At 40.3% G+C, this 14,234-nt stretch overlaps 1 protein-coding gene across 24 annotated transcripts in view; it reads right to left on the minus strand.

Annotated features, from left to right (window-relative positions):
- Positions 1 to 14,234, minus strand: part of LOC121441888 (dystrobrevin alpha-like) — a 349,129-nt gene that overhangs the window by 43,101 nt on the left and 291,794 nt on the right. For 11 of the 24 annotated variants that reach the window (XM_041643231.1, XM_041643233.1, XM_041643237.1 and 8 more), the window contains 2 exons: positions 5,006 to 5,083; positions 4,384 to 4,476 (listed from right to left, as the gene is read on the minus strand). The exons of 7 other annotated variants lie outside the window; for them this stretch is intronic. In XM_041643231.1, coding sequence (XP_041499165.1) covers positions 4,384 to 4,476; positions 5,006 to 5,083 — 171 coding nt within the window. Of the gene's footprint in view, positions 1 to 4,383; positions 4,477 to 5,005; positions 5,084 to 12,807; positions 13,075 to 14,234 lie in introns of those variants that run through there. 6 more of the 24 variants (XM_041643241.1, XM_041643239.1, XM_041643240.1 and 3 more) reach the window with 2 other exon arrangements.

A 14,234-nucleotide genomic window follows, 5' to 3' on the forward strand; every position in this document is an offset into this window, starting at 1 on the left:
TTTTATTGTTCTATTTTTCTTGAGACAAGGTCTCAGGTAGCCCTGGTTGGCCTCAAACTCACTGATAGGCTAAGCATGGCCTTGAACCTCTGATCCTTCTGTCTCCACTTCTGGGGGGCATTAGGACTATAACGTTGTTATGTCTAATCTATGTAATGTTGGGGATCAACCCTGAAGATGCATGCATGCTAGGCAAGCACTCTGCCAACTGAGCTACATTCCCAGCCCTGGGAGACGATTTAAAATCAGCTGCATTACAAAGGCAGTAGGCAATAAATCTACTTGTAGTATAATGTACAATTCTGGTACTCAAGAAAAAGAACAAGCCACTTGTAACTTTGTTAGAGGGGACCAGGAATCTAACCAAGAGGCAGTAACTGATCGGGACACAAGTTCCAGTTGACGGCCTTTTGCTATGTTTTTTGCAGAGTCCCTCAGCTCTGGGGTTAGAGATATAGGCCACCATAACTTTCCCTTATAGAGTTCTGAGTGACATACTAAGCCATCCAAACAATAGGTGTATAGGATGCAATTGTGGGTAGAGGCAGAAGTCCCGGATTTGTTTTCAATCTTTTGTTCTGCCTGCCAGAGATATTTTCCATAAATCACTGGTATGTCCTGGTAGTTGATAAACTTTAGAGAGGGAAGAGAGTACAAGGTCTCAGTGTATTTCCTTGTGAGACTCATCCTCTCTCACTGGAGAAGGCCCTTACAAACCACACAGTGCTAAAAACAATCAGGAAGGCATCCTGTGTTGTGGAGTATTCCTTCAGACTGTGATGTAGGAGGGTCATCTGTCTATGTGTTACTTTCATTGGTTAATAAAGAAGCTGCCTTGGCCTTTTGATAGGCCAGCACTTAGGTGGGTGGAGTAGACAGAAAAGAATGCTGGGAGAAAGAAGCAGAGTCGGTCAGACGCCATGGAGCCAGCCATCAGGTCAGACATGCTGAATCTTTCCTGGTAAGCCACCACCTCATGGTGCTACACACATCATTAGAAATGGGTTAAGCAAGATGTGAGAGTTAGCCAGTAAGAGGCTGGAATTAATGGGCCAGGCAGTGTTTAAATGAATACAATTTCTGTGTTGTTATTTTGGGTGTAAAGCTAGCTATGCAGGAGCAGGGCAGGACAAAAGCAGGCCTGCTCACCTCCTCACTACAACACTGTGTGAAGATGTGTCACTGTGACTGGTTTAATAAAGAGCCGAATGGCCAGTAACTAGACAGGAAGAGCTTAGGTGAGACTTCTGGGGACAGAGAGATCTCAGAGAAGAAGCAAGGGGAAGTTGCCACCCAGAGGCAGCAAGAGATAAAAGTCATGAGAATCAGAGATAAAAGCCACGAGCCACTGATAACACGGAGATGAACAGAAGGGGGTTAATTTAAGTATAAGACCTAATGGGACAAGCCTAGGTTATAGGCTGAAATTTTATAATTAATAATTCTCCATGTCATTTTTTTTTGTTAGCTGGTACCCCCCTCCCCCCAAAATAAATCCTTCTGCTGCCAGGCATTTTCATTGAGTTGCCATTTACTTGTTTGGCTTAAGAATTTCTTTAACTTGGAAGCAGAGTATTTATGAGCAAGCCAGTTTCCCCTGTGTTATGTAGTTGATATAGGGCTCCTTCCATCTCAGTAAGGGTGGAGAGGGGAAGGGCTCCTGAGTCAGAAATCCGAGTGCAAGCCCTCACCAGCATTCAACCCGGATCACACCTTACACCTTACATTAAGCTCACATTTTCTCTCTCTCTCTCTTTCTTTCTATTTATTCATTGTATCATTCCAGTCCCTTCACATTCACACTCTGCCCTTGCAGCACCCCCACCAAATAAATAAATTAAAATTTAAGAGGAAAAAAGGGAGAGAGAAGGGAAAATCAATCTCATCATGGAAGCTGTAGTGAGACAGTGAATCACACAGTAAACCCTTTTGTCCATACATGTTTACTGGCAAGAGTTCATTGCACAGAGTCATTGGTCTGGCTCGAAGCCTCTGGTTTCTGCTACTCTGTCAATGCTGGGTTCTCACTGTGACTCTCTTGGTTATCCTGCTGTTGCCCTGTGTTGTGGAGATCCTGCAGCTTTGGGTCTGCAGGACTGGTCCCTTCATGTGCTCCAGCAGATCACAGATGGGGTGGATGTTGGGGTGAGCTAACTTGTAACTTTCATTCTGGGCCTGGGTGGTTGCAGGGTTGGTCAGTCTGCCAGATCGCCCTTGTCCTCACTACCAGGGTGAACTCTTCTATATTGCCCTGGTGAGTTCACTCCTTGCAGAGACTAGCAAGGGGTGTGGACTACATTTTATTATCAGTAAAATAGTATAGTAAGAAATGCAGATTGGGTAAGCAGGCACATGGAGGTTGTCAGCTAGATGGAGGTGCTCTCCGTGGGAGCTGTCTGGAGGACTGTTGTTGACTAGGGTTTGTAAGAAGCGATGCAGCATAGTGGTTATGGACTGGGATGGGCAAAGTTTAAAATCTCTGCTTGCTACTTAGCAAGCAGTCGTGTGATGGGGGAGAAGGGATAATATCCCTAAAATGACATCTTATTTTTAATGGGAATGAGTCTATTTACTCTGTGGGCTTACCTTCAGGATGAGGAGTAGCCATGTACATAGAGCTTGACCAGGGAAGATACCACGAGGCAAGTGCTACCACTTGTTATCACACAGCATTCTAGCCTACCATAACGGAGGGCAAAGGGTTCTGGCTGCACCGGTGAGAGATCCTTGTCTCACCTCTATTATCACGACAGGCGCCAGCATCTTACGATACTAACTCCTGACCAAATGCAAATGAAAAGGAGGAAGTTATGAGCAATCTGAAGACGTTGTTGCTTCATAAGGACACAAACTTTAACATGGAGGCAGCGATTCCCACAGAGTCTGCCTCACTGGTCAAGCCTTATGGCCTGCTTTATATCATGCAAACCCCTCCTGACTTTCCCCAAGCTGATGTAAGGTGTTTTTGCTGGACAGCTCCTATGGTCTAAAGTGACCAGAGGGTCAATAAAATTAATCACTTGAGTAGGGAAAATGAGGGAAGTTACAAATTCTAAGCTTTTCCCTTTGGAGATTTCTTTGTTGCAACCTTCATAGCAGAGAAGGACACTTGGATGTACCTGTTAGGATATTTCCAGAGGCAGCTAGATTCTAGACACTTTGAAACAATGAATGGATTAACCCTTGATGGCTTCATAAGATGTTGTTGTTGGGAAATGATGAAAGGCAGGGGGTGGTGCCTAGTTGGAGGGGCTAGACCACTAGTAGATGGTCCATGGGATCTTTACCTTACGCAGACCCCTTCCTGTGTTCCCATTTGTCTGCATGCTATGTGCCACCATGTTATTGTGTCTCACAATGGGCCCAGCAACACGGTTCCAAGTGAGTATAGACTACATTCTCTGAAACAGTGAGCTAGAATAAATTGCTGTTTTGGGCAGGTATTTGGGCACAGCGAAAAGAAGAGACACGAAAACAGAAGCCTTGCAATAAAGAAAAGGTAAAGGAGCTGCTGTACTGGATGTATAAACCAAGTTATGGGGACGGAGCCCATAGCTTCTCTTAATAATTAGAACACCACAAAACCTACAGGTTCTCAGTTCAATCAAAATTGGAATTTTTAACATGTTTGTAAAAAATTTGTCGAATAATTACATTTGTAATGGTAGTCTAAACCAAATTGGAACATGCACGCAATAAGAATATAGTCTGCTTTGACTTTCATTCAAATTTCAAATGAATATTTATTTAAGAGAAATAACTTTAATCAGTCTCTCATATCACAATTAAAAGAGAAAAAAGCTTTGCAAATACTTTTATCTTAACACTAGATTCATGCAAACACTGGACCTTACATTTCCTGTGACCTGAAAGCAGGCTTCATCAGGATGGCTACACTGATATATTTGTCAGTAAGAGAACTGTTAAAAGACAATTTTTCCCATGCCATCATTGCTAAATGATTGCTGGTTTCTGATGTTTTGCTTCTATCTGAAATGCATAAAGCATTGTTTCTCAGATCAGCTTCATACCCTTGAAGTAAGAACCACCTCCCTCTTGCAGTAACGTGACACTTGGACTAGAACCTTCTGGTGGGCCTCTGATTCCTGTGATTACTACATGGTGACGGTTATCATCGACCCTGTTCACACCAGTTCTCACTTTAGCTAAGACAAAGCAAGGATGAGAACTCTGTGATGCAGGGCTGGGATGTATTCAGAACAGCACCACAAAAGACTTGTTTAATTGAACTAGGTGAAAAGTTCCTGGTTCACCTTTGCCTTGTAGGACTCTAACCCCTTGCCAAGACTGCTTGTCAGTAACCCAGGCTGTTCCTCTCTGGAAGGACAGCCTGGCAGCTAAGCCTAACCATGTTGCACTAACCATGATGGGTTGTTCCGGAGCATGTTGACATACAACCCAATGAGAACATGTTCATCAGCTAGCCTGTCTGCCACATTCAGGCTGTACTGTATCCTAAAAGAGGGGAGGAGGAAAGAAGTATTAAGAGAGGTGAACAGAAATAAAGACACAATAGGAGTGAGTCTGTGGTAGGAAAAGCACTCAGAAAACCAAGCAGGTAAAGGGAGACTACCTTGTGACGTTCTATGAGAAACCCCAGCAAAACCAGACAAGGCAATCCGCTACTTCATTCTACTCACTTTCAACATGCTGAGAAATGTTTAGAAAACAGATCTTTAACCACAAAGACCAAGGAGCTTTTCAGCATGGAAAACACATCAAAATATGTCACAGCAAAGACCAAATATCTTCTGGGGAGTTGCATTAGTCATGTAACATAAAGATAAAAGAAAAAGGGAAGTAGAGAAAGTAATAACACAAGTGTGTTTTCTTGGAATAATGATTTGGTGCCATTAGTGAGTTATAAGACAGACACTATTCTAGGTCAAATCGTCTTTCACATGCAAACCACTTACAACAACAAAAACCCACCATCTTTAGTTGAGTTAATCGAGGATCCCAGCACACTCTGGCTTGAACTTACCCTTTGCCCTTCAGAAAGGCTGGAGCAGCCCTAGCCAGCATTTTGTTCTGTTCTACTTCACTGTCCTTGGGAGGAGAGCTAGTTAATAAGATGGGAAAGCCAAGAAGAGCGTAAACACAGCGACGCAGCGAGACCAGAAACTGGCATCAGACACGCCCTAGTCTAGATCCACACTCTATGTGTACAGATAGCTTAGGATTTTGAAAAGCTCGAGATGTCTCCAGATTTCCATAGAGTTTAAGAGAAGAGAAGCATTTGAGAGCCACAATAGCTACCGTGACCTCAGACTTGACCTCAGCTATTTACTTAACAAGGAACACTTATATTGCACATGGCTGACATCATTAATCCATCTAACATTTATTCCGGGGTGTGAAGGAAATGGCCCAATACTTCATAAAGCCCTGCCGGGGTTTAGATGTCTCTTAAGAGGTTGGCTTCCAGGCTGCAGAGATAGCTCAACTGTTAAAAGCATGTGCGGCTTTTTCAGAGGACCCAGGTTTTGTTCCCACTGCTCCTATCAGGTGGTTCACAGCTGTCTGTGACTGAAGCTCTAGCGCCGCTGGCTCTTCTAGCTTCTCTGGGCACCAGCATTCTCGTGGAGATGTTCATACATGGCACACACCCACACGCATCATTAAAAATAAAATCAATTTTAGAAAAATGCTTTTTGATTGTCCCTAAATTCTTCAGTCACATTTGAATACAGATGTGAGCATTACCGAAAGACAGCTGTCATACCAGATGTGTTTCACTGTTATCAGTGACGTAAGTTACCTGGTCTTGGCTATGAAGCTACAAAGCAAAGTTTCAGATAAAAATAAATACACTTTGGAGCAGTTTTAATAATGCTGATAGCCAGGCGGTGGTGGCGCACACCTTTAATCCCAGCACTCGGGTGGCAGAGACAGGTGGATCTCTGTGAGTTCGAGGCCAGCCTGGTCTACAACAGCTAGTTCCAGGACAGGCTCCAAAGCCACAGAGAAACCCTGTCTCAAAAAACCAAAAAAAAAAAATGCTGATATTTTCTGTAGTCATTAATAGCTATCTAATGAATAGATTAAAGTGATTTTTGATATTTTATATTATTAAGAAGAATTTCTTTGTTTAACTATTTTAAATGACAGGTTTTTAAGGTTTCAATATGGTTTTTATTAAAAGTCAACCTTTGTAATGTAGTCTATATGTCAATGTGCTTAAAACTAAGTCCTCACATTTGTGGAAAATACAAAATTAACCATCCGTGTTTACAAGATGCAGCTATCACCGGACTGTTCTAGATACAAATATTTAATAATTGGGATCTAAACTATTGGATGCCATGAATTTCCAGGAAGTTCTAAGTCACATCTATAATCATGTACATATAGAACAGATATATCATAATGTATATCACATACAAGATATTACAAAATAATTAAAGTCACATAAACTGTCATAGTGAAATGATAAAAACATAGGAATTTGTTGGGGGCTGTGTGAGAGGAGCAATAGTCAGAACTGGAACTCATGGAACATGGCTGGGTGGTTGGCAAAGCCATACCTGAGTGAACATTGGAGAGGCAAAGCCCCAAGGACTGTGTGCCCTGAGGACCTCGTGCTGTTGCTGAGCCCACAGCTCTGATTGTTGCCTTCCCGGTCACCGCATCCCTCATATCTATGGGTTGTATGAAAATTTTAACCTCTCACTGGGCAGTGTTAGTGGTACTTAAAATAATTATCATGGACTTTTTCCTATCATTGTTGCTGGAGCGGATTAGTGATGTAACCACCACCTATTTAGAAAGAATTTAGACATGTAGATTGCTAGGAAGACTAGGTTAAGATGATTTTGTTAATAGTTTTGAGGTAGAAAATCTTGAGGAACAATTTAAAGTTTAAAAAGGCACACTTTGAATAGCTAAATCGGGGACTCATTGAGGTCAGGGAACGAAGCAATGGCTCCTGGCTATTGCTGGCTGCTAACTAATTCCTTGTACCCATTTCTGCCCTCAGCTTCTTGACATAGAAAAACTGTTTATGAGTGGATATGCACTTTGAGGATTTAAAGTAGAGATGACTGATTTTTTTCATAAATAAAAGTTTATATTTGTGATTCTTTTAAGATTTTTTTAATAATATTACCATTTAAGATAAATAATAAAATAATTGACCCTTTCTTTGTAACTGCAAAAAAGCAGCTTTCCAGTAAAAGGACTGGCTGAGAAAAATACATTGCTTGCTTACACTGTGTAATCTGTAATCCTAGCTTGGATATGAATGTATGTGGGTTTGGGGGGTAATTTGTTTTTCACCTGCAATATGAAAAATGTTTAGTCACATAAGGGATATAAAAACATGTTGTTTTTATGCATGTGTTCATTGTAATCATTCACTCAAAAAACAGAATGTAACCACATTGTAATTTTTAGATTGCTTGAAAGATTTTGCCGAGATATGTAAGCTGTAAGGGGAAAAACTAAAGATTTTAGAAGAAAAACACTAGGAAAGATGTAGAATGAGAGGTAGAAGGGGTTATCAGGAAAAAGAAAGAAGGGAAATATCGGGGTACAGAAAAGAATAGAGGGAGCAACAGGAAGAAAAATGAAATAGAAGTGAAACTTCTGTCCCTCAGAAAGAAATCTGTATGTTTTTCTCTCTGACCCTACATCTTGTTTCCAGCATCTCTGACCTGCAGAAGGCTGGACCCTCTGTACAAATGAATGTATGGATATCACATCAGAATTATGTACATTACAATTAAGATCAAATTTTATGGTTTACAATAATATATACCAACTATCTCTTAGATAGTAAAATCTCTGGTACATTTAAGTCAGATTTTATTCTTTAATAGTCTAGCAGATAACCTTGCTTGTCAAAGTTATGATACTTTCACTCAGCCTATTAGGAGAGCATCCTTTCTTTTAAGTATTGCCATGTTTGAAAAGCACAACTGCACACACATAAAATTGGTTTTAAAAATAAATCACAGAAAGGGGCAGATGTTTTGATGTATGTGTATACTGTAAAATTATTAAATCAAGCTAATTAGTGTTGTGGAATATTATTTTCACCAGACAAAGATGAGTTACATTTGTTTATGCTGCGGAATACTACTTTAACTATGTGAAGGGGTGTTACATTTGTTTCTGCTGCCTTTGTCAACGATTTAAAGACGTGTTACATTTGTTTCTGCTGCCTTTGTCAACGATTTAAAGACGTGTTACATTTGTTTGTGCTGCATTTGTTTAATTACATAAAGATATGTTACATTTGCTTCACCTTGCCTGCCTAAGGCACCTGATTGGTCTAATAAAAAACTGAACAGCTAGACAATAGAGGGAAAAGTGGGGCTGGTGGGCAGAAAGAAAAAGTCAGAGAGAAGAGAATGAGGGAGAAAGAGAGGGAGATGTCCAGGGTCAATCAGCCGGACATGGGGCAAACAGAGTAGGACATACAGAACAAAAGAAAGGTAAAACACCGGAGGCAAAAAGAAGACAAAGAGGAACAGGTTGTTATAAGAGCTAGCAAGAAATGACCAAGCATTCATAACTAATAATAAGTCACGGTGTCATGATTTGGGAGATGGTCGGTGGCCCAAAAGAAAGCCTGTTACAAATTAGCATAGCCACATTTTAAATTCTTACTTTGTGTATCTGTAATATTTAAAATCTACTCTTCCAGCAATTTAAAAATATTATATACATTATTATTAATGATTGTTACAATGCCCACAAAGATAACTATAACTTTAAAACTGATACATTAATGTCTTAGAGGACCTGGGAAATAATGATGTTTTTCAGGATATTGATTTTTATCCCCTAAGCTCCAAGGAGCTTCCCACTATGGTCAATAAACACCTAAACTCATTATAGTTGGTATTTCCTGTGATGTTCCATTATTCCACCAAAACAGCTTTCTAACCATTGCCCCCTTTAGCAACTCAACATATACTCCTTATCCAGTAATCACAGTTTTCTTCCTTCTTCTCAATGTTTTCCAAACATTTTCTCTAGCAGAAAGCAGATGTATCTGCAACAGATTTCAGATTCCACAAATCATTCACTAAACTGTGAGAAATATCTGCCTCTTCTCTTCTATGCAGAATGAGTTCCCTGCCCTTTAACATCTCCTTGCTTGTTGAATATCAGAAATTATAGCAATAACTCCTTAAACCAAGGCCTTATTAAATTATTCAGGACTGTCTTCTGATGTTGAATGCAAGATTTAAAACAAAGAACCAGTAGAGACAATTAATGGGTTTTTGAGGATCACTTTCAAAATATTTCATATGTAGTTAAAATTCTACTGCTAGTTTTGAAGGTTGACAGCTGATGTCATGATTTTTACTTCAATGAAAGAATTTTTGGGGGTGTCTTATGGTGAATTCTATGCAAATTCTCATTGGATTTTGCTGAAATTTGTGTTTTAAAACAATTCTGTTTATGCTGGAATGCTTTATTAAACCCTGACCAAGAAAATCTGTTTTCCCCTTATTTAACATGGTATCAAAGGATTGTATTTGATCTCATTGAATGTAGAATATTTAATATCACAGTGGTTAAAAGGAAAACAACATTTTAATCATTGTAGATTTTAAAAAAACAAGCACAAATCCAGTTTCTATGGATTCTTAAATAACGGATGGACTGTGAAGAATGCTTGTGAGGTCGGCTCCTTCTTCAAGAGATTTCAAGAGTAAAAAACTACTTCTCACTAATTTATTCAATAGTGACGAGGTCGTCAAACTGACAAACTCAGTAATAAGAGCCCTCTCATAACTTTAGTGAAGAAAGTTTCTTGAAACATTCTATTGTACTTTCCTACATTTCAACATCCCAGACAGAAATATAAAGCTCTGGTAATATGCAAATCAAAATTATGCATAAAAATGGGTTAGGGATGTGCAGAAAGCTCAGTAGTTAAGAGCTTTTACTGCTCATGCCGACAAGCTGGATTTAGTTCCCAGCACCCACCTAGTAGCTCCCAATAGACTGTAACCACAGTTTCAGGGGATCTTATGCCCTCATTTTGCCTCCATGGGCATTTGCAGGCACGTGGTGCATATAAACTCATACAGGCACACACATATATGCATGAATGAAATATAAAATAAACACATCTTTAAAAAAATTAAGTAACCATCAATTCAGGCTGGCATAAACACCAAGGTGTCTTAAAAGACATCATAGTTATGAGGTCAATTTTTCTTCTTCACATTAGTTATCATCACGTCGTATCAATTGTGTTTGTCGAGTCTACAGAAAAGTCTTTTACGTAAAGAATGCGTGCAAACATAACTAAAGCATCCCAGAAAGAGAAGAAAGGTCAATGAAGTGGAATGACCACGGTTTTAATTATGCACTAACACATTAATATGGATGTTAGCACTTGGTTTGAAGACTGCTAGTTCTAGCTTTTTAATCATGTGCTAACACGTTTATATGGAAATCAAAACTTTGAAGACTTATAAATCTTAGCTTATAAATGAATTGAAATAGAAATTATCTACAGAGTGTGGTTATTTTATTTATAGGATTTCATGTAGCATACATGTGAGGATCCTGCAAAAGTTGTCAAGGCAGTGCCAGGTATTGAGTGGTGAGTTTGCCTGATTTTTGCTAATGAAAGTGAATGAGTTCCATCTTTGAACAACATCAGCCGTGGAAGAGCCTTTAAGAAGCAAAGGCTGAATCCGGGGTAATTTTGTCCCCACTTTGAAAGACCAAATCACAAATTCCAATAACATAGTTTCACCCTGTTAAGTCAGGTTAAAAGCTGGACCATTAAAGAATCTTTGGGTGAGTGAATTGTTTGAAAAGAATGAAAACAGACACAAGGAATTAGTCTTTTTTTTTTCCCTTTGAACTGAAAACATAAGCCAAGAAACCAAATGACCAAGCCAGGCAAGAGAAATGTCACATAAAGGCTGTCCCACTGGGAAGAGTCAGGCCTTGGGAGCTGGTTGGGGTGTTAACACAGTGGGTGTCTCTGTAGGTGACCTTCTCATGGGTTCTAAAGGGCTTCATGCATTGTCAGTAATAAGAAATGGAAAATGAAAATAAGTATATTCGATTGTATTCAGAACACTACATAATTTATATAAGCAATTTTCTAATATTTAAAGACGGGTAAGGTCTGGCTAGATGCCATATGTAACAGCCAAAGTGGTTATTTTTTGTCAATATTTTTGCCCCATTAGAAGTTATAACTATGAAAATACTTGTGAAATCCTTAAACCATGCTGTTAATATTGAAAGTAAAAGAAATTAGCCATTTGTACCTTTATGGCTAAAGCAAGAAAATGGGCCATAATTAAAGCAGCTTATTTAACATGGGAAAGAGGTAGATAACTCTTGTTTACACACTATGAAGGAATTTGGGCAGATCCTTCAGATTTTACAAAGAAGGTATGCTGCCAAAAGCAAAAGCTGATCTTATGGGGCACTACAGCATGAACGAAATGAACAGGTCCATGACTTTGTTGTTTGACCTGCTTCTGACCTAACTGCTAACTAGCACTGACGATAGGCGGCTTGTTCATACAACACACAGATATTATGCCTGGAGTCTTCCCAGGACTGTTGGTGAGCACCTTTAAGAATCCCATCTTCCTTTAGCTAATGGAAGGGTGAGTTGAGTATCTAGTAGGAAAAGAGTATGAGAACGGGGTACAACAGAGGGTGGTAAGAACAACAGAGGGTGCTGGGAGCAGAGCTCCAGTCTGCATGAGGTAAATCTCTAGAATGCCAAGGGACATCAGAGGCACAGCCCTGCACCTTCTGAACATCCAGGTGGCAGCTTTGAAAGGAGTGGAGGGGCAATGCCAGGGCTTTGCAGTGAGGTCTTACTGTAGTGATTTTAGTTACTCACACTCTGCCATGGTCCTCAGTTCCTGAGACTCCGAAGTCACAGTACCAGCCGACAGCTCAGTCTAAAGGAAAAGCTGTGGAAGTTTTCCTAAGTCTGTCTGCCACTGCAAAGGGCCATTGGAATGTGAGGAAAGAGGGGACCCAGCTCTAGGCATGTTTCAGTAGTCTGCCTCTAGCTATAGAAGGAAGAGGACCTTTAGCTATGCCTTTGGCATAATGTAGTTGTACCAACCTTTGTGTAATTGGGGTAAAGAAAGCAGAGACCAGTCAATTTCAGAATCACCAGGTGGGTGAAAGGAAGCCAGAGCAGTAAGAAACTGGTTCTAAAATCACTCACTTCTTTAGTGGATTCAGATTATTTTCCTTTGACCTGAAAATGGCCCTGGCTCAGTGGGACAGAAGAATTTTAAAGCTTGTTAAATCCTTGGCTCTTCAGTTGTAATAAGGTCTATTCAGAAGCCCTTGTTCTTGCCTTATTCACTTAGCGATGGTCCGTTCGTCAAGGATCCTTAATTCAAGAGTTTTAGAAATCACCATCTAGGGTCTTGCAAATTATACGTGGGCCAGCTTGGTACTTTTGGTGTGCATACGCCTCATACTAGCACAAAGCTACGAAAGTTATAAAATAACAAGGAAGAGGGCGAGCTGAGAGACTGGCTCAGCCTTCTGATGCAAACCCACCATCATCACCACTAGAAGACTAAGGTTTTTCACTCTGGGGTAGAAACATCAGCTTCCTAACAAGCATTTAATGGCTGCTATTTTTTTTTATTATTTTTTTTAAAGGCTTGGAATGGGGGCTACTGATCGCGCCCCAAGGTTAAGCTGATTTGCCTACAGCTTTCTGGGTTTAGGTTCAGCTGTGGGGTTGAATGGACGTAAGTGACCTGAGGGGTGGCGACAATGAAACCTCCCATGGACAGAGTGAGGCCCACTCAGAGAGGATGGATGTTCAGTGTACACAGCTTTATTGAGCAGCACCCTAAAAACAAAAACTGAGGTCCAATCTCTGCAGTGATAAGATCCACACGTTTATACAAGTCTGTCCTTCACAGGGAACAAGCCAAAAGGACTGAAAATGGGATGAAAGGGAAGCAATCGGATTCTAGGTTAATAGAGGAAGCAGAAAAGCTCAAAGTGTTCTAGGGATATTTTAGGGTACAGGAAGTCATGTTATCCATCTAGACGCATCCACCATAAGCGCCGTCTGAGCTGAAATGATATAAAACGACCTTCAGTAAGGATGGGGTCTGCCTTGCTGTGGCATTTGCAGAATGCAGAGCTTCCTGAAACACACAGTATCTTTCTAAGCATCACATCGAGCCTTCACTAAATAGATGCACAGGTCTGTGTCTCCTATTGACTATATGATTTTTCTTGTAGAAAAGATGGCTTTATGTGTTGATGGTTACGAAACAGGATGGTCACAAGAAGTTACCGAATGCCTAAACCTCATCATTTTGCTGCACATGTTCTGTGGTATAAATGTTTCACTGTTTGTATTTAGGACAGATTTAATTTATATATTGAAAACACTGTAGAAGCTTATTCTCTTTGTTCTGCTTATTGTAATAAAGGGGAGCTTTTTCATCTCAGGTTCCAGCTGATGGGCACATATAGGGATGCATGGGAAAAATTAGATGTGGGACTAAAAAGTCTTTTTTATTTAAACCTTCTCTAGAATATGCCAGAACATAGTGGAGTGAAGTTGGCACTTACTCATCCTATCAGGGAAAAGGGGGTGGGGTGGGTATCCTGCAAGGCCGTGGGGGTCTTATGCTCAATCACTTGGTCATTTTTCCTATCTTTCTTCTTGCTTTCCTTTGAGACTTTCCATGTATTCACCAAAAAACTCCCTGGTGCTGATCTTGGTATCTCATCAAATTAACCAGAGCACCTGTTGAGCCTTGGGTGTTCCTACTACTAAGGAACAGAGGAACACATAGGTTGCCTCTTCCTTGAACACATGGAAAGGATTTTGTGCAAAACGACAAGACATATAACCACATCTTTGAAAAGTTCTCGATCCATGGGACTATTGGTGTGGACATTGTATTCTAGGTCTGGTCTTTAGCCCTGGCCTTAGGAACTCTAGAGGTCATCCAGAGAGTATTCATTTATGCCTGGAGTCTTAACTCACGAGTCAGTTTAGATTCTCTAGAATAATACACCCTTGTATATGTGTAAGTAGTAAAATTGAAGCATACCTACCCCACATTCTTCCTGTGGGGGAAGCTATAATGCAGGTTTTTGGAAGTTACATAAACCTCAAGAGCCAACCCAGGCCTCTACATATGTACATGTGAGGGAAACGGAGGACAAGTGATGGGCATTTACAGCCTTGTTTCCAATAATGATAATAACAGCATGTA

Source organism: Microtus oregoni, unplaced genomic scaffold (genome assembly GCF_018167655.1).
Source record: "Microtus oregoni isolate MIOR12 unplaced genomic scaffold, Mior012 000082F_ref0000272, whole genome shotgun sequence".
Taxonomy (NCBI): domain Eukaryota; kingdom Metazoa; phylum Chordata; class Mammalia; order Rodentia; family Cricetidae; genus Microtus; species Microtus oregoni.